This window comes from Aythya marila, assembly GCF_965140915.1.
Source record: "Aythya marila genome assembly, chromosome: 1".
Taxonomy (NCBI): domain Eukaryota; kingdom Metazoa; phylum Chordata; class Aves; order Anseriformes; family Anatidae; genus Aythya; species Aythya marila.
This window is the reverse complement of record NC_139042.1, coordinates 193,163,743-193,185,167: the sequence shown is the minus strand read 5'-3', so window position 1 is coordinate 193,185,167 and position 21,425 is coordinate 193,163,743. Positions and strand designations below refer to the sequence as shown.

Here is a 21,425-nt window from a genome sequence, read left to right as displayed (position 1 = left end):
AGATTTCTCCAATTTGGACTACCAACAAATACCATGCACAGTATATTCCACCTAAATCCATTCTTACCCAACATGCTCTACTCAACATTCATCAAATCAAGTGAACAGCTTTTGCCCACAGTAAGCGTCTCATCCGCTGGCGAGACTTAGAAGACTGCAAAGGAAAGAAGTCATGAGACAGCTTGAGCGCAGAGACAGATACGCCTTTGGTCTTTCAGTATTTTTTGCAGGTACTTCAAAAAAAATCCCTCTGTCGTTGACAGAAGAGCACACTAGAACTTTGTCAGCAACAGTCATTTCGAAACATAATTCTCGTTCAGCACGATCCTACTTCCTGCATACAAGAGGCCTACAGCAAAATCAGTTTTAAGTTGACCCATGAGTAACTCAGTGACCCGGCGTGAGGGATTACAGCTTGGTACTACATTTGGAAAAAACAAGCAAAACATAATTGCTAACACCCAGAAATGTAAGTTATTTGCTGTTAATAAACAGATTTAGTTGAAATAAAACTCCTTAAAAGCTTATGTTCATCACAACGCTCAAGCTTGTAGTATTTAAAACAGCATAAACCTTCAAATCTGAGTGCCCTTTACCCACCACGAATACCATTTATTGTTCCCTATTTACAATAAGCAGATGTTAATGAAATTTAGTATCTACTCCACAGCGTGATTGTGTCCCAGCAGTACACCCGCCTTGTTGATGACCGTGTTACTTATGGTAACAGCAGACACCACCTATGCACGAGTTGCAGTTTTGCTATTTACAGTATATCCTGAGGTGCTTTGTTACACAGCCCTTCGCCGTGCTCAGTTGAGCAATGTATACTTACAATTTCAGCAAACAGTAAAGTGAAACCTTCCACCTTGTACTGATCCCAGTTCAAAGTTTAAAAATGCACTTGGCATTAATTCTAATAAAACCCAAACAGAAAAAAAACAACAACCACACATGCCCGAAAAGCTACGATCAGCCACCAGAAAATTGAACAAGTAGACTACTTGCAGAAATGTGTCATCCTGCAGTAACTGGCAGCTGGTTCATAACAAGAGTTCATAAACACCTTGTAAGCACTTTCATTTTGCAGCCACAGTCTAAAAAAAAAAAAAAAAAACAACAACCTAACAAAAGCCAGTACGTGAGGCTAACTAAAAATAAACTCCGATCTGAAGCTAACAAACTACAGCAGAACGTTGCAAGACCGAAGGACAACTTTACCAGCTTTTTGGACAAAATACTACTCCGAGTCCAGCTGAAAAAGTTTGGAAATTATATCCGCAAACCGTTCCTCCCTCCTTGCACCGTGCACTGTAAAGGAAACGGCACAGTCAGTTTCATTTTGATACTTCTTGTAAACTGACAAAGGAAATAAACTGCCAACTCAAACCCCAGCACCGATCCGCTGCACAAAACGCAGCTTGACAATTGCGAGCTTCATTCCAGGTCAAATGACATAATTGGGAAATTATCAAGTGCTAAAATAACCGCCGTTCCGCTCGTGTTTATTTACAATAAACACAAGCCTCGCTTTCTGACATAAACCCACGAAAACGGTTCTCCATTTCCCAAAAGCCTCCGACGGAGTAGGATCAGCAAAATTATGCAAAACATCCTGCGAGGAGAAGAAATGTAAACCGAGCCACTTACAGCGAGGAGCAGGCTGCCAACTTAATCTGATTCTACGACGACTGTAAACATGTACTTTTGGAACGTGAAGCGATTCCCATTGCCACAGATGCCGTCAGAGGAAGGCAGCGGCGCGAGCAGGCATTCTGCGCACGGCAAGAAGCGGGCGGGCGACCTGCCGCAGCGAACACCCCACGGGCGCTCGCGCGCACACCGCCTGTTTTGACTCCCGGCACTTGTTAAGCACCAAGTTTCAGGTCCTACCAGTTGGACACCAGAGCTGAGCCCGTGCCAAGGACAACAAGCCCTGAAAGCGGCTGCGTGCCTTTTTCTTTTTTTTTTTTTTTTTTTTTTCCTCCCGAATTGTTGATCCAGCCCAAGGAACTGCAGAAGTGAACCAAAGTGCAACATTAAAAGCGACAAGAAGCACAGCCTTTTATCAGAAGACACTCTTTTCTTTTTTTCTTTCTTTTTCTAGGGTGTTTACGTCTAAGGGAGCAGGGCAAACCTGCTGTTTTGCTGAAACATCTTTTATTTAGGGAAGAATGCCTTGAGCTTTTCCAAGGGTAGTTACAGATGAGACAGCAGGATTAATCTCTAGAATAACACTAAATTACTCCAAAGTGGCTAAATTTCTTAAAAATGGCCAAATTCCATAAAAAACACTCAGCATTTCCCAGAACACTTATTTCTTTTTGGTATAAAGCATTAAAAAAACAAAAGAGGAAGGGTCGAACAGACCTCCACCACGGCACACAAAAGCTTCAGATGGCGGGATTAATTACGCTGAATGTGAAACGAAGCTGCTGGCTACTTGCTTGCTTCTTTGCGAGTATTTTGAGATCTAAAGCTGAAGCTCCAAGGCCCTGCTGGTGTATGAGAGAGCCAGGAAAAGGATGGAAGAGTCAATACCTCGTCCTGGTGACAATGTCACTCCTCACGTCACGCCGTTAGGAGACCTAGATTTAATGCTGGTGCCAAGGCCTATTTCTTCGGCTCTAAAAGGGGATACTAATGATTTAGGATATTAACTTGCTTAAAAAAAAAAAAGACGTTGGAGATTTTGGAGGCACAATTCTCTACGTGCAATCACTATTTGCCACCTGACACTGCAGGAAAGCCACCTGTTTTTCTATCACAATTTACACGCTCTCCTCAGCTCAGAAAGACCAAAAATCCCTGGGCAAAAAAAAGAGCTAACAGAGCAAGTGAATCACGGGCACACACTGTTTTTTTGCGTGACACTCTACTACAGAAAAGCAAGGAGAGCTTAGGCATGGAAATTTCCAGTTCTGCTGGAAGAGATGCCCTGGTAGCCCAACACGAAATCTGAGAGACATCCCGAATTCCCTGGGAGGGTGTGGGGTGAGTGCATCTTACACCTCGTGCCCTGCGCTTATGCCATAAGGACAGCCCTCACCATCCTCTTGCGCTATTTTATTACCTGCTGACCAGTGGTGATAATATTTCCAGTGGTGGTAATACTTTTGCTCTCAGATCAGGGAAATATACTACCAGCCCTAACCTACGAAGTTGTCAAGCAATAGTACTTCCCTTTCAGGCAAAGGCAGCACCACAGACAAGTAAGAATTTTGTGGGTGATCTGTGTACGTGAAGAGAAATCTTTAGTTAGGATATTTATTGGATGTAACTAAACGTTGTATTCCAATATTAAACATAACGTTAGGAACGGCACGCTAGTTTACTAGAAATATAAATTTAAAAGCAACTCATTTATTCACTCCCCAAAGAATCTGGGGAATAATTTTACTCCAGACTGTTGCAAAAAGAGGAAAATTTGGTATCGCTGCTCCCTCACGCTTCATACCGTGTAGCAGAGCCCTTTATTGGGCCTAAGGCAGATCTTTTACACTCAAGGTCATTTGCTGATACCCATTTTTATTCATTTACTTGTATTTTTCAGAGATACCCCGGAATATTTTACCTACCTCCATCTTCAATGATATTTACAAAATAATTTATATACATTAATGTTTCAGGAACTCATCAGATGTTGCCCCTGTAATAAGACTATTACAGAAAATTTGTACTTCTACCTCTTCAATGTTTTGCTTAATCTAAGCAGAGAGAAAACAACACTTCTTTTGGTAGTTAAGATAGCCACAGACGAGTACGGAGGGACAGCTGAGGTGGCCTGGCAAGTCTCCACAAGGAGCTCAGGGTTAGGTGTCACGTATTTTCTCCACACTCAGACCCAAACTGATCAGACGAGCGGTGCTCAGCTCCTACAAAGCTGAACGCAATCACTACGGTTTTGCAGGTAACTGAGCTAATGGTGCGAACCATATCACACAGACCAGCAGAAGGCCATCATACTTCCACAAGTTAAAAACGCCTCTATAGGCAAAAGAATAAAACAAATTTAACAGCAAGATGAGCCTTGTTTAAGCAAAATACCCAGATTTCATGACTCCACCAAAACAATGCTGTAACTTACTGAAATTGGCCCAGAATAATAGTTCTGTAGCACTTGCATGTAACCTACTATTTAAAGCCTCTGGCTTTTTCAGCTCTGTTATTTGGGATCCAAACCCAGCATCTGGTGAAACAACATATTTCTTTTTTTTTTTTTTCCTATATTAACAACCAGATGTGCCATAAACAGAAAAATGATGAAAAATGTTTTTCTCAAAGTCCATGGGTTTGATCCCTAGATTTTCTCCATCTCAGTTACCCTGAACTTCTCCACCCCACAGCACCCTTACATTTCATCCCATATCCAGAGTCTTTTGTGGTCCCTGTCCCACCAACTTCCCCCAGCAAGGTCTAGAGGTACACACATGACAACTACCAGCACAAGTGTGCTGCTGCCACAAGGAAAGCTGTTCCCTGGGGGCACAGTAAGGTGTCTCCTCACAGTTGCTGATTTTCACAAAATCGCTGAAACTTGGCCTCTTTGAAGACAAATTGGCATGGAGTTAAAAATTCTTCAGCCAGAATCACTGTAATCACATGAGCCTTATTAGTATTATTTTCTGGAAAACTCAATTTGAAAAATGTATATGGTATTTTTTACCTGCTTTTGTGTATTTGTTACTCCTCATGGATATTCCCTGGCCTCAAATTAATCCCTTTGGAATATTCTGACATCTTTTAAAAATCAAGTTAACCAAACACACCTGCCCAAGAGAGGACTGCTGTTTTGTTCTGAAAACTGAATGAGCTTGTATTTAAGTTCCAATCCGTATTATCAAACCTGCAATAAAAGCAGCATAAGAGCTTTTTAGAGTATTTTTTTTTTTTTTTTACTTTTACAGTATTTTTTCATTCCCAGTGTTTTAGATAAATCAGCTCATGCGTTTTTTTCAGGCACCTCATTTGCCACAAGTAATAAACCCTATTATTTAGAACACTGCGGGAATACTAAATCGCAGCCTCCAAAGTGAATGTCCAAAATAATTCCCGAAGAGGTCATTTATTCCTGTTTCTCTCACTAATACAATCCACACAGAAAAACCCCAAACCCTCACCCTGCTACAGAAGAAAACTGTGAGCAAACCATGCTGAAAGGCCTACCTGTAAAGGCATTTTGTTAGCTGCTTCTTTTCCTTCAGAGTTCCTTTAGTTTCCCATTTATTTACAATTTCAGGTCCGAAAAGATGGTTTCTAATTTAACTTGCATCATTTCTGACATCTAACAGTGCAAAATAAGAAACTCAGCCCTAACTGCACATAAACGACGTAGATGTAAATCAGCTTAAGACAATCCATGTGAAATGCACCTGGTATTCTACCTCTGAACGTGTCTTACCCATTTGTCACTGCAAGTAACTCCATGCATTACAGAAGCCTTGCTGGGCATAAAGCTGTACCCGGTCATAACACCAACAGTTTTTCCATCACTGCCCTGAATGAGAGAGACTGATACATGTCAAAGATGTTGTATTGCCTCTGCCACATATTAGCGTGGCAGGAGTGGCACAGGGGAAAGAGGCAGGTGATTCCCATTACAGCTACACACCGAGGTGCATTTGTGATCTCTACACCATGGCAAGGCTGTGACAGCATGGCCGTGCAAGGCAGCTTTCCCTCCTGCCACTTCCAGTGCCATCCAGTTCAGGTGGTTTCAACTTTCTGTGCATCTTCTCAGAAGCACACACATGGTTTATTTTATAGAAACTTTTAGGACAAAATGAGTATGTAGAAACTCACCAGCTGACGACAGGGGTTATTTTTCCTATGAGGCACCCTAATTACTTTACTGTAATTAATTGCACAAGTTCAGTGGGAAAAAAAAATAAAAAAAATCACTTCTCAGGCATAACTCAACTCAAAGTAATTCCTGCAAGTTTCAGCACCGATGAGCTTGATTTGTAAACAAACAAACCAAGATCATTGCAAGTCCAACTTGTAAGCGAGTCCACATACGGAATCAGTTTTGCCTGAAGATATTTAACTATGAGAACAAGCATGCACTAAACATCTTCCCAAGGTATCACATTTGACATGTATCAGTTGGTTTTGATTTAAACCACCTGAGTCACTCGGAGCACAGGTAAAGCATTTTAGGATGATTATTTCCCATCGGAGCTGAGCTGGTGTCACGTCACTTCAGGTGGGAAGAATGAACAGCACAGCACAGCCTTTTGTCAGGGGACAGAGCAACCTCTGGCAGTCAAGAAATCATTACAAGGGGAGTAAGCTTGGGAGCTAACAGGAAGGAGAAAACAGTTTTAAGGGTAGGATTGCAAAGTGTACAGACGGTTATTTATAGAGTCAACACTCAATTATCCATGGTCAGATTATCTGTACCAGAGATGCAGAAACAAATGAGCTCCAGCTGGGCTCATTAGCCTACATGCAGCTCAGTGCAAATGTTCCTATACTTCTAGGGCTGGCGTGGGTCTGGAAATAATGCAACAACTTCTTTCCAGCATAAGGCCGAAGTCCTTTTTGATCTAAACTGAGACACTTTGGTTGTCTCCGTATGACATTTCCAAAGACAAGAACACCGGGGAGAAGGGCCCGGAGTCCAGCTGAAGGCACTGCCTTGCAGCATTAGCCCCGTGCCCCAGGTCCCGAGCTGTGTTAACTCAGGCCCCGCGTCAAGGCAGAGCTGGCTGCGTGCATTCCTGCCCTGCTGCGTCAGGGCTGTCCTCCGCCTGGACTCCGGGGAGCTCGCTGCCGACCAGAGCGGGATACTTGTGACAGCGCAGCAGCCAGCACCAGCCAGCATGGCAAACGCTAATAAAAACCCAAATACAGCTGGGATGGCCTCCGTGCTGAGGGGCTGAGCTGCAAGATCACTTGAGGTTATGATTTACAGCCAGGTCACTCAAGCCAGATACTTAAAGTAAGGGGAAACTTCAAATGCAAGCGTTTTCCTAACTGAAAGGAAAACAAAGCAACAGACGGTACCAGTCCAGGCTGAAGCGGTTTTCCTGGCCACAAAGCCAAAATTTCCCTGTAATTAGCAGTGAAATAAAAAGGTACACAGGGAAGGAAATGGAACAAAAGAGCAACATTGCTTCCTACCTGCCAATTGCTTCCTCTGAATCAAGCTATCTGTGCTCATGCTGCAGGGCTGAATCCTTTCTCCCATCTACCAGGAGACAGCAGACTCCAGAAGAGACTTTACGCTCTTTAGACCCTTCTGGAAGTTGTCTCTCCTCATCAAATCGATGCTGCTATAGCTGAAAGAAATCCTACTATTTAGAGATAATGCAAGATATTTCCAAATTGGAGGAGTTTGGAATTCTTTTCTTTTTCAGCTCTGGGAGTAACTTGGCCGAAGAGGCAGACGGAGGACAACATGCAGGATGCTGCCATGAAAAATCTCAGCTATAATCAGCTGACTCCAGCTTGATTACAGAGGAGGAACTACACTCTGTATTTGGCAAATTGATCACAGAGCAAGGCTTTTCTAAAGCTTATTGCTGAGTCTGCAAATTGGTAGCTAGACACAGCAGTAGGTTTAACCAGCAATGGCTAACAAGAGAACCAAAATGAACCATGCCTGAGCAACTGACCTTGTTTCTAAATACTGAAAGGAAAATACCTATTTACACCGAAGACAGCAACTTATAGCATGGAACTACTTAAAGTAGTTTCAAAGGCTAGCAAAAACCAAAGTGTCATGGTAGAGAACACAAGGTAGAGAAAGCAGCGATCTATCCCAGAAGAACATCACTGTAACACTTGCAGGAAATCTGCAGGTGCTAAATCGACCACCTTTAAACCCCTCCTTTCCTTCTCCCTAGTCCTAAATGCCTTGAATTCTAGGCTTCTTAAAGTCTGAAAAAGAAATAATTCAAGGAAAAAAAAAGTTCAAAACCAAAGTTCACCCCAATACTACTTATCAGAGACTTCTGGCAGTTCCAGTTGTTTTATCTGCTTAGATTACAAGTGCCTAACACCTAAAAGCTGATAGCACTAGAAGTTACAGAGGATTTATTGTCTTCGCTATTTTATCTTAAGACATTAAATTTATTCTCATTATTAGGAATTAATACATTTTGGGTAGTATAACACAGCCAACAAAAACGGAAGAGAAATCTACTGCTGTACATTATCTGCACATCTTGTGTATGTTTTTTTTTTTTTTTTTGAGTACTTACTAATGCTGGAGCATCACAAGCACTAGAAGGGAGCAGACTCGATTACTGATAAACAACTGGGAGGCAAAAGACTTTGCCAAATGTTTGACGACTCATATCAGCAGAAGGTTTACAAGTTTTCGCCTCTTATTTACTGTAACAAGGTACAGGCCAACGCTCCCCTCCTCCCCCCCACCAAATGCCACTGAACTAGGAAAGACCAGAAATGCAAAACACATGACCTGAAAGCACTGCGCTGAGTCTCAACTGTTGTAAGGTTTAAGGAAATACGCCCAAGGTATTTCCCCTTCACGTGGGCTTCTGCCACAGCAAATTTCAGCCTGCAGCTTCCAGGTAAACTGTCCGCGTATCTGTCAAGCACACACATGTGAGCTGTGTTTAAATAAACTTTCCGCTCCATTACTGCTCCCCCTGCCACAAGATATCAGCTCTAGCCAGGAACACGATTAGCAACAGGCTGTGAAACGCTTTCACAGAACTTCAGAGGTGACACTTACTGAAGGGCAGTGAAATTTTATGGCCTGAGGGCCCCGGGGCAAAGCATGGAGGCCAGCACTGGACCTTGTGTGTGACTGCCGCAGCCGTACCGCGACCAGAGATGCGATTTCTGTACCTGCTCCGCCTCCCTTTCAGAAGGTTCCTGGTTCACCTTTGCCTCCAACCTTGTATTAATACAGGGCTGCCTCACAGTGTAGGATCAGAGAGGGGCGAATTACAATAAGGTCACCTCCAGTCCTTCAGCAATTGCTTCCTCTGGCAGGCTGTCCCGAGGCATGGGCTCGCAGACTTGCTGCGCTCAAAGGGAACCCGCTTTCACAAGGTGCCTACGTTCACCCTGTACCAGGGACTCTCCCTAATCATCTTATGCCAATCCGCCGATCACAAATCTTAGAAGCAATTCCTAACTCTGTTCCTGGTTACTTTAAAATTATTATATGGAATCACAAAACCATTCAGGCTGGAAAAGACCTCTAAGATCATCTAGTCCAACCTTTAACCTCGTACTGAAGTCCACCACTAAACCATGCTAAGTTCTACATCTACACATTTCTTGAAGACTTCCAGGGCTGCTGACTCAACCACTTCCCTGGGCAGCCTGTTCCAAGAGCCTCACAACTCTTTCAGTAAAGCAATTTCCCCTAATACCCAACCTAAACCTCCCCTGGTGCAACTTGAGGCCGTTTCCCCTCATCTTATCACTTGGTGCTTGGGAGAAGAGCCCAATCACCACCTCACTACAGCTTCTGTCAAGGTACATGATGAGGAGTCCTCTGAGCCTCCTTTTCTCCAGGCTAAACAACCCCAGCTCCCTCAGATGCTGCTCAAAGACTTGTTCTCCAGACCCCTCACCAGCTTCGTTGCCCTTCTCTGGGGATGCTCCAGCACCTTAAACTCCTTCTTGTAGTAAAGGGCAACAGACTGTGGTGAAATAGACTACCTCTGTATGACTTCTGCTTTCCCCTTTAAAACTACCTGTCAAAATCTTTATGTGGCCACTTGTAAACAAATTATGCTATGCCGGTTTTGTAGTTTAATTAACGTAGAGCGGTACTGGTCAGATACCTCAGAACATCCTTAGCTCTACAGATAAAGCTCATTTAGCAGCCACAAACTTCCACAGATTTACAGGTAACCCCTCCATCAGCTGACACAGGTTTCAGGTAAACAAGCAGGTTTTCTTCCGACCCGGAAAATCCATACAAGTTTTCTAGGGTCACTTAGTTATAACTGTTTAATAAGAACATAATGGTGATAAAGAACTTCTTTCTCTTCCCAAATTTTTAGTACAAATAGAGGAAAGCTGTGATTGCTGCATACAGAAAGTAACTGAGCTGTAATCCATACTAGAGCACAGCAGAGGTGAAGTGGCAATGCCGATGTTACAGCTGATGGTAAGCAGCCCTTAAAGCCTGCAGGCAATCCTTGTCTTTCCAATAACTCCAAACTGGAAGAAATCAGATATATTTAGAGAATAACTCAGTATCATGACAGTACTCTCTTTTAATTTAAATTTACACAATTCAAGCCATACTGAAGCCTCCAAAAGCAAACGTTCGGTAGTTCCCTTGTTCTTTATTTAAGAAGCTCTATGGAATTTACATAAAGAAGTCCATTAAGAAGTTGACAGCTGCTAATTCGAGAGTCAGCAATTTCCCACTATAGTGGCAGACTGTGTTTAAACTGCTGTGGTACCACTGTCATGTTATTAATCAAGTAAGGAGAAAAAGGTAGGAATTATGTATTTCTGAAGCACTACCTTGTATCGATACAGTCAGATGGAGCTTGCACTGTTTTTTTTGGCACCCCACGGCACGTGAAATAGATGTGACGGTGCAAGCAGAGGGCGTACAAATACATACTATGAAAAAGGGAGAAGTCGTGGTAACTCCTCTGCAGGTATGGGTCCAGCTGAAGCTTTTCTGTGCTTTTTGAACCCTTCTGAAGGGACAGCAGTGCCGGCTGCAAGCGGCACCCAGCGCCTGCTCCCCAGCCAAAATCCCAGGCGCAATTCGTGGGGGTTTGTGCAAGCACGAAAATTGCAGGAGACATCAGTCCCCGAGACGGCAGGCAACGCGAGCGATCGATACTTGCACAACAGCACGCTGATACGGCTGGAAAGAATAAAAAAAAAAAAATCACACATAAAAAAAAAACCACCACAGATAAGCGAAGGGGCAAAGTCCCGCGCTCTCCTGAGGCGCCTCCTCAGAGGGGCGCGAGGCGCCGGCCCCAGCGCGCTCCGTGCTCCCTCCCCAGCCCCGGGCACCCCCCGGTACCCCCCGGGCACCCCCCGGTACCTGCCGCCGCCTCGCCGCCGCCTGCCCGAGCCCTCCAGCACCGGTTGTGGCCCGAGGCCTCGCCCGGCTCCCCCGCAGCGGGGCCGCGGCCGGCAGCGCTTCCTCCGGCCGAGCCCGCCGGGCCCCGGCCGCCATCCTGCCCCCGGGGCCGCCCTGCGCTGCGCTGCCCGCCGCGGGGCCGCGGGCTCCCCCTGGCGGGCCGGGGGGCGGGCTGCCGGGGCCGCTTTATTCGGTGTTTTTTTTTTTTTAAACTTATTTATTTATTTATTTATTTATTTATTTATTTATTTTACCTCTGCGCCCTGATCAGGGAAAGGCCAAAAGGCGACAGGTTCGCCAAGCGGCCCAGAAGACGCCAGCTCTTCTGAGCCGTTGTCCAATTCCTGCCTCAAGTTGAGGAAAACCCGGAGGAACGCCCCGCCAGCTACCACAACCCCTGGCCTCTCCAGCCAGGTTATGCGCTCACCTCGTCTCTCTGAGGCTGTAGCACTGGCTAAACTCCACAGAATAACACACAGTAATTAATTTGAATCACACATATACATAATCACGGATAGAATAATGGCCGGGGTTTGAATATCTCCACAGAAGGAGACTCCAACATCTCTCTGGGCAAACTGTGCCAGTGCTCTGTCACCCTCACAGCACAGAAATTACCACAATTAACGCATATTCTTTACAATACTAAAAGATTACACTTCTGAGGTCTTATTATCTTTGATTTTTACACAGTCACATCCAAGAGGACATGGGATGAGGGCCCTGCTGCAGGGCACTGCATTGCCCCCAAGCCCTCTCCTGTCCCCACAATCAGCCAGCCCCGCACAACCCTACCAGAAATGAAGGGCTCTGTGAACAAGCTGGGCTTGCCACAGCAGAGCTCCACATGCCACAGCACCTCTCAAGCAAGCCCACATGCAGCTGACCACTGCTGGGAATCCTAGGTTGCCCATTATCTGGAAATACTTCCTCAGGTGTAAGTCTCCCCTTTTATTCATTAAGGGGGAAGAGCACAGCCCACAGGTACAGCCCGTCAGCAGAAGCTGCTCCACCTGCAGCAGAGCAGTTGTCAGACCATACAGAAAGCCAAAAACATCTATATTTGCAGCAGCCTAGCACGGGACCCCAGTTGAATGTAAATTTATTCTCACAGCAGAGACCAACATAAAATACTCTGACACATGCAAGCCCACATCATGAGGCACTTAACAAGTATCTCAGGATTTAACTTGCATATATTTGCACACATGCATGGAGCCCTGGTCCCCAGGAAATTAAGCTCAAAGCTGTTCCCTGGGGCACTGCGCTCCCCGGCTGCTCACCCTCCCTGCCTTCTGTGGGGATCCCAGGGGGCAGGCGAGGAAACGGCCCCAATTTATCCGAGTCTCTTTCTTAACCACAGAATCCTCTGCCTGAGGCCCTGGAAGGAGAGAGAAAGAGGTTGGGGAGTGTGAAAATACAGAAGCAGCACTCTCAGAGATTAGTTACGGTAAGTAAGCTCTTCAGGGGGCACTTCGGGTCCTCCTGGCAGCAGTTTCCATAGGGCAGAAGACAGAACCGGATTCAAGACATCCCGACCCACTGGACCCGAAATGGAGCCCAGGCAGACCAGTAATGGAGCCAACAGATCTTTGAAGGTACAGAACCTGTTTTTTTTTAAAATTATTATTATTATTGTAATTACTTTTTTTTTCCCGTTTAATTTCAATGCGGGGCTTGAAATAAAAAGAAACAAACACAAAATGACAAAACAAAACCCAAAAAAACAAAAACAAAACCAAACAATATGTTGTATATTTGGGGTATGAATCTACCTAACCAAAACAATACTAAATGCTTCTGGGATTTCTGAGTGGGGAAACATTAACCCTGTAGGTACACTTTCCTCACAGAAGAGGTAATCACAGCAGCAAAGGAATAATGAAACAAAATAGTATTAAAAAAAAAAAAAAAAAGAGAAAGTAATCAAGTAATAAGTACAGAAGTAGTAGGTAATATCAATGTGTAAATAAATAAAACAAATAGTTAAGTAAAAATGCTTACAGACATGCTGATAAAAAGCTGACAAATTAAAAGCTTAAGGGAAATTCGGATTGTGTCGCATACTCCATCACTTATGGCTAGGATGCTACAGACACTGCTAATGCCCATTTGCATATCTCAGGCTGGTGCTTGCAGGGCAGCTGGCAGAGCACCCTGCAATGGGTAATCCTGGGGAGCCACAGGACAGCACGGCAAGTGAGTGGCAATTGCTGCCTCACATCCGCGTGTGGCAAAGTTTGCCTTCCAGTCCTTGAATGGCATGCAAGTCCCAGCATGGTTCTGAAAATTTAAATTGTAGCAGAGGTTAACGTTAAGGAAGGGTTAACTTCCGTGTAAAAACAAAACAATACACTATTTTGGGGGGGATGTGGGTTGGAGGGGCGCACAGTAACCATGCAAACAGCCTAGCAAATATAATTTTACAACGATGCTTTCAACTCTCTGAAAAATAAAATTCTACTATTTGAAAAGCAAGGCTAATATTAGCTTTTGATTAAGGTACACCCAGGAGGTTGTCAGTTTTCCATATCTTAATATTAGGTGTCTCAAGTGATCCATCAATAGATTGCCTGAGCCAGTGTTTCAGGAAGCCATAACCAGTGCTTTCGTTTTCAATCTAAAAAGGGGAATTCATCAACAATATCAAAACTCTTATTTAAATTTAAGAGGTCTTCTTCAGTAGAGATGAAGACCGCAAACATTTTCCTTATAGATTAACTTCCAGTAAATAGCTTTAGAAAATGCTCTACTAACAGAGACAGCTCATGCTAATGACAGACAAGTTGTGCACTCAATCATACGCAGCAAGCATTGCAAGTAATTGCTTTCTACCTCTGCAATTCTGATATGGAAGTTTTAACTACACAACCCAGAATCTTTAAAAAAAAGGTTAAAAACAAAACAAGCCAAGGGTGAGAAATACAGTATCATCGTGGATAATACAGAAAATAATTTTATTTATTTATTTTTTAATAAAGGATCACTCTGTTTGTTCGTTGCAGAGGCTTTAACTAGGTTAAGAAATATGGAGCAGCTCAAAGTGATTCCTTTGTAGCCTGCTTTTTTGGGTCTGTAAATGTGGCTCAGGTAATAGTACTACTACATAAAAATATTAAGGAGACTGCCTATTTGCCAGTGCATAAAATCAGCCATTAACACGCCTGATGTCAGCAAGAAGATGTTATCAAGGTGTTTTTAAGACTAATTTGAAAAGAAAACATCTCACCTCTGTAGCTAGCTTTGGACAGATGGAGCTGGGCTTGTCCCAGCTAAGAAAGGACAACATGCCAGCATCACTTTGGAGAAACTTCTTTGGTGCTGTGCAACAAAATAATATTCCTAAGGAATTTTCAAGAGAAGGCCTCAAATCTAAGAAGTGCTTTTCTGATGGACACCGTTACTGTCGGAGAGCTTTCACATTTTAAGCTATTTGACCCTGGGGACATTTCTTAGCACCCAGTACGTGGAGACTGGCGACTCTGCAACGTGTTCAGTGACTAAAACTTTAAGATGCAGAAACAAGAGTCCAATCTGTTGGGAGTATACGTGTTTCTTGCTAAAGCCGCGTGGGCCTAAAATAGGGACAAAATTAATTTTGTTTCCTCGTAGTGCTAGGTAGGTCAACACGCAGGCTTTTTTCCCACCTAGAAACAAGGCTACAGCTTCAGCAGTTCAGCACTGGCAAAAACAACAGAGCAGACTTCAGGCAAAAAAATTAACCCAGCACAGAAATGAAATACCAGCTCATATATTTGAGCAGCAGCCGCACTAAGTGTTTCAGGTTTTTCTGTAATTGTATATTAATCTCACTCTGAGGCCCAAATCAGTTTCCTAGTGTTTCAGTGCCATGGATATCTCAGCACCAGTGGACAGAAGAGGATTTTTAGAGCAGTGCAGGTCAGAACATTTGGGAAAGCCAAAATTCTACTGCTTTTGTCTGCAGAGATCATCTCAGAAGAATCCCTCAAGCTCCAGCTGATCATTTCTGCAGACTGCTGGTAAAAATTACTGGCAGGTGTCATATATAAACAATATTTAGCAGCAAACAGATTTCTATGAATTCCCAGTACCCCGACTCGACAACTCCAGTAGATCAAGTGTCTGATCTATTTTCAGAAATACACTCTACGAAGCTATGTCTGCAGCCTATAAAACACTCCTGCTACTCTTGAAGCATCACAGATCTTCATAAACAAATCAAACAACTATTATTGTATGGAAGAAGAGTACAAATCCTTGACTAACAAGTGGTGCTTGACAGACATTCAAGTTACACTTATGTTCTCCTGCACATCAGACAGATGCAGTCCCAAATTTTCAGAGCTACTCCTCCAGAAAGGCCATGGCATTCTGCCTTCCTGTTTAACCTCCAGGAAACAAGAAGGCTGGAAGGTGAGGAACACAGCTTTAACTGAGGCATACATTACTCCTGAACAGTTCATTCCTAAAACCCATAAATTATTCTATTATTTTTGGGAAACCCTAGGAGGCCTGAGATACACCCACTTCCATTTTTTTTCTGTCTGCACATCTGAAATTTGTCCATTTTTCAGGCAGGGAATAGTAATTTCAGTCCCTTCACTTGATTCCAGTCAGTCCTTGCAAGATGTTTGCCCCATCCTGCCTGATGAGAGATATATGACAAGTACAGGTCTCTTCCTTTTCAATCTGTATCCAGGCCAAGAAGCTGTTGCCCATTTAGATGTCAATAGACATTCAAGTGACAGTTTAAAAACAGCTCTGAGTACCTTACCAGCATAGGAAAAGACAACCCACTATCTGCTTTCTTAGGAAAAACGTCAGCTTTTCAGAAAGCTCGTATTCAATGGGTTCCTCTTTCTTGACCATGATCCCTAGGGGATCCTTAGACATAAGTTTCTCTCATTAAAAATAAAGTATTGTAACAACAAAAATAAACTATTAAACTATTTAATAACTGTAACTATTAACTATTAACGAACTATTAAACTATTAAGCTATTTATAAAAATAAACTATTAAACTATTTATTTTTGGAGTTGAACACAATTTTCTTGGTGTAAAACTTCTAACCCAAATCGTCTAAGCAAGCTGAAATTCCAAGAGGTGTCTGTCTTCCCAGAACGTAGCTACAGCTAATTGTAAGCAATCATATAAAAACCAGACCTTGTTCTCAATTACTTATAGAAGATGATCTGAACACTTGGGCACCTCCCCAGTGCCACGGAGCTCAGCAGTACCACTCTGGGTGCAGCATCGGGCTTACATGCGTCTAGGGAAAGAGATGAAACTAACCCTAAGAGGAATAAACATTCCTTCTCCAATATTCAGACCTGCAATTCTTAGAGCAAGCTCAGGAAGACAACGGGTCCTTCATTACTTCTCCTGTGCAACCTTTTCCACTGCTCTAGGACTCCAAAAGCTTCTGAGTATTTTTAGAGAGTATTTAGATGCAAAGGATTCATGTTAAATGATATGTGAAGATTTAATGCACAAGTAAAAATCACAAAAATTATACTTCTAATGTATACTTCTATACTTCTAATATACAGCAATGCTGCTGTATATTGTAGAGTTTTAAGCTTATTGCTGTAGTCCTTGTATGCACTTTGCTTCCTTAAGGGGTTAAATGGCAAAGGTCTCCAATATTAACTACTTAGAGCAAACAAGATCATATTTGTTGCTTGATCTGTGCAATGCTATAAAAATCTTCATGAGTGCCCCAAACTTGTATTTCTTAGCCTTAGCTTCAGGCTCCTCAATTCCAATTAATATTGATATCTCTTACTGACTTAATTAAAAGGTTTTGGTTCAGTCAGTCTTCTAGTAGTGCATTAGAATTAGTGACTTAAATTTAAATGATATTCACACAATTATTTTCATGTAATGTGGATATATGCATTTTGACAGTATTGCAAAAATGTACTTGCATAGAAGTTGCATAGAAAGTTGTTTGAAATTGTTAAACCAGTATTTACTTGCTTGTGGACATGAACTTCAATATATACTTTGGGAAAATAGTCCAGAGAGTATTTATCTAAACATACGGACGTATACTTGTACCTTTTGTACATAAAAAGTACACTCAGAAAATATGTCTTAAAGGTCACCTGCATACATAGGAGGAATATAGATATTATTCCTACATTTGCTTATTCACTAATTACACATTAATTTTCTCCATTATTTGTTCTGAGACCACATGTACCACCCTCAGACTTCCAGATTCTCTCTCTCCCCCCAAATTCTAAGATTAAAAAAAGAGTGAAAATGTTTCAAACATACCAAGTTTCTTACTTCTTTAGTTCTGATCTCCAGTCTGAGAAAACCATAACATCAGTGCGTTCTCACTAAATACACGTGCTCAGATAACGTACAATAAAAGCTGTTCTGAGGTAAATTCACAAAGTTTTTGCAGAAACTTGTGCTCAATCTGCTGCCTCTTCCCTGCTGAACGCTGTGCTGAGGAAGCCAATGTTCTGGATATGCAGCCCAGCAGGCCCCACCACTTTTTGTTTTCATTTAATTCTCATTTTCTACACTGCATATGGAATTTTAGTTATGTTGTCCCTGACAGAGTTTCTGTGTTTTTTGATAATATGAGCAGGCTCACTCCATACATTAAAACTTTCTCCCTACTACATCCCCTTTTAGGGTTCTGAATTCCTGTTGGAGACGAGCATGCCTTTTTGGGGGAAAAAAATAACACACTGCCACTAAATCTTAAGATATATCATCAGTCTGTGGATACCAACTAGCAGGAAAAACACTCAAATCCGAACAGGCATAGCCCAGAAAACATCACTTTTAGGTTAATTCAAACAGCAGATCTTTCATCTTCAAGGTCAGATGCCCTTTCCAAAAGATACGCTTTTAAGATTGTAGTTTAGATAAGACAGGCTGAGCCGATTTAATAATTAATTGCCGCTGCTGTTCCCCCTGAACCATGTACTCTCCCAGCTTTTTCTTTCCACTGCCCCTGGTATTCACCTGCTGCCCCGCCGTGCAAGCTTAGCTTGCTCAGCCAGCTGAAAGCTACCAAAACAAAGGGGGGAAAAGTGTGAAACCACAAAAAAACAACAGCCCAAACCTACCCAAATCAAAGCACAGAGCTTTCTCGTAGTATTTATAGCATCAGTAAAGGGTGCGAAGAGCCACAGAAGCGGGTGAGGAAGGTGATGATGTGAGCGGGGCAGGACGGGTGTGATGAGAGGAGCAGGTAGGGCTCCTCAGCAGCAGTGTGCCACTGGGGCAATTCACACCCCCATCGGGTGCCCAGCAAGCAGCAACCTGGCCAGTGACAGCCAGCGGAGCTGTAAAAGGGACACCGATGTCACCAGCAGAAAAAGCACCCTGGAGAGATGACGAGGTTTTCAAGTTTTGTTGCTGCTGAAGCAGGTTCCTCTCACAACCGAGCCTCAAACCAGTATTTTCTTCTTCCAATCTATGAAGAATTACCACGGCTGAACAGTTTATTCCTGCAAAGCATCACTGAGCACTGCCCTGTTTGTAAGGATGTCCTTTTGGAAAACAACAGCTAACACTCTGGCCCTGGCCACCCCATAGGTTGTGCCTCACGGCTCCTGGCTGCAGCTAACCGTGGTAAGGAGGACATGGCACACGCGGCAAGGACAGGCAACTCCTCACACTAATATTTTGAGAAACCAAACGGGTCTGGAAAGAACTGGATACAAAAGGAGAAAAGTTCTTTATTCGCTATCTATATACACCACCAAGAACCTGTCTTCTTCACTTGTGAGACCAAAACGAGAGCTGTGGAGCTTACTTTACGTGGCAGACCTGCTTCATCAGTGACCTGGTGCACCTAGGAAAAGCCAAAGTCATGCAACAGGGGTCTGCTACAGCACTTCTACACTCAGGGCACCTTGCTAGACTTGCGACACAACACTATCGTAATATTACTACCTTGCCTGAGAGACTCATCGATTTCATTACAAAAAGTCTAAGCCCTGCTGCTGAAAATTCTCCAGAACCAGAACTTGAACAATTCTGCATTTTTAATCTGCCCCCAAGTTTTCAAACTAGAAATATATTGCTGCACCATCTTATCTCCTAGTTAACTGAAAGCCATATTTTGAGTTGAACACTGCTCAGAAAATTTCACTATGTTAAAACAAAGTCCTACATTATAACAGTTTCACTCCATTAACATCAGGAAGTCAGCGAGCAATAAACAAAACAGAGGTTGCCTGTTAAAATAACAACTGGTATGAAAGACAGTGTAACACTCTTAGGCATAAAAACGTCACTGTCTGTTTGCACCACAAGAATATTGGTTATTGTATTTCTTGCAACCACACACGAGTATTCCATGCATTAAGAAAAGACAAATCACTAAAGCAACAGAAATCAGGAAGCCTTTCAATAGGTTCAAAATAATAGATGGAGGACATCCAAAGATACCAAAGCAAACTGATATAGTACCAGGAGAACTTTTCTGTAGATGGATAATCCACATTAATTAAAGCACTGCTAGATACCACTGCAGCTAAGCTGTTAGTTTAGCTTAATACTAAGACAAAACATTTTAACGTAACAATGTGGGTTACATTTTGAAAACTGTTTAGTCATTTTTGCCCTCAGTACAACCTAATGTTTCTAGGAATGCAAGTTATTTTTATTAGGCAGCCAGCTGCAGACATTGCTGGAAGTTAACTGCGTTAAGTTCCAAAAAAATGAGGAAAATTACAATTCTGCACATGCCTTCAAAAGTTTCCCTAAGACATGAATGGAATCTGTGTTTGAACAGCAAAAGTCAAACAATTTTGAAGCTCGATTAAAGGAAATAATGATTTATTTGCAAGGTATCTTTTGATTCAATGTAAAGCTGTTTGTGCTTCAGTGTCTGAGATTTGGTCCATACTTACAAGAAAGTATTGCTGCAATGATGTATTACAACATAACCTTAAAAAAAAATAACTCTGAGCAACTGCCTACATCTCTACATCCATGCTGCATGATAGGATGTGGAAAGCCAGGTGATAAAATCTTCCTTTTACAGAGAAATCAACAGAAAAAAGGTATTTTAAGCCATGGCACAGTTCCATATTAAATACTTAACGTAACTGTCATCAAATTAAACAAGTTATTAATTACTACAAGTTCACCCAGCAACACTTCCTATGCTTATTTCTAGATGATGAAATTATACTTTTGCTCATAATAAAAAGCACAGATTAGTTTTTGTAAATAGGCACGCTTTATTTTTTAAACCACCAAAATACGCAGTGTTTCAAAACTTCCAGAATTATTCCTGCTTTAGGCGACCTGAAGCAGATTTGCACACGCAGTGCAGTCGCTGAGGGCGTGCTAGCAGGACACCCAGCACCACGTGGACCACGCTTTACCCCTGAGCATAAAGGAGCCGTGTTGGCCCAGCATTGCGGCCGCTCAACTTGATCAAATTTTAAAAAAACTTGCAAGGAAATTCTCGGCAGAAACCTTTCAGACTCTGAACCCCCTCCCCATTTCTCCCAAACCAAACCGGTACACCTGCAGGGTGCCTCACAGGAGCCAGCTGTAGGGGTTTCCAAAACGTAAGGTGGCCGTGCTGTACCTGCGGTCCCCCTCCATCCTGGCAGGGTCTGTATCGGGGATGGGCATATTTAAGGAAAAGCAGACCTGCCCCCGACTGACAGGTAGCTGGAACGTTTTACAGACCAGCTGGTGCTGTGTAGCCGAAATCAAGCTTTAAAGCAAAGTTTGGGATAAAAAGGAGAATGGCAAAGCTTAACCAGTAAAGCCAGCGTAGGTCAATGCTGCTGCCGCCTCATCCAGTGTAAACGTCTCATGGGAAACGCACTAAGAAAAAGAACCCTGGCTGAAAGAGAAAAAATAAAAGGAAAAGAAAAAGAGGAGGGCCAGGCAGGGTGAGATCCTGCCTTGAGAAGCCCAGCACGGTCTGCAACACAAACACCGGGGAGCGAGCGGCTTCCTCTGCGAGTGAAGCAAGGCTCCGAGCCCTTCCTGTGTCACAACTCCTGCGCTTCCTTCGCGCGCCCGCTGCCGCAGCGACGCGCACAGCCTGCACCGGCACCGCGCTGGGGCTGCGGCCACTGCCCAGGAGATGCAAGGCACCCAGGGGACACACCCAGCTCCCGGCTGTCTGGACTGCCCGCTGAAATCACCTGTGATGGAACAGCTTATAACTTATAACGAGCTTCAGGTTTTTTTTTAAGGAAAGGCTGTGCAGCCACGTAAGAATGAAAAGTTGCTGCTCTAAAATTTACAAAAAAATGAAAGATAAAGGAAATACTATTTTGCATCTCACGTAACTCCAGAAGTCCACTTTACAAAACTGAGTTCAGCAAAGCTTTCTGTATTGATTCCCTTCACGGGCATAAAATGCCCAGGTCAGACATTCAGCTAGCTGAGTATGG

The 21,425-nt window shown here is 43.2% G+C and overlaps 1 protein-coding gene across 8 annotated transcripts in view; it reads right to left on the bottom strand.

Moving 5' to 3' along the window:
• ATXN7L1 (ataxin 7 like 1) overlaps positions 1 to 21,425 on the bottom strand; it is a 115,417-nt gene that overhangs the window by 37,377 nt on the left and 56,615 nt on the right. The window contains exons 1-2 of one of the 8 annotated variants that reach the window (XM_082757081.1): positions 11,006 to 11,591; positions 10,568 to 10,819 (exon numbers count right to left, since the gene is read on the bottom strand). The exons of 4 other annotated variants lie outside the window; for them this stretch is intronic. In XM_082757081.1, coding sequence (XP_082613207.1) covers positions 10,568 to 10,757 — 190 coding nt within the window. In that variant the 5' untranslated portion in view covers positions 10,758 to 10,819; positions 11,006 to 11,591. Of the gene's footprint in view, positions 1 to 1,221; positions 1,312 to 1,650; positions 2,357 to 10,567; positions 10,820 to 11,005; positions 11,592 to 21,425 lie in introns of those variants that run through there. 3 more of the 8 variants (XM_082757084.1, XM_082757083.1, XM_082757085.1) reach the window with 3 other exon arrangements.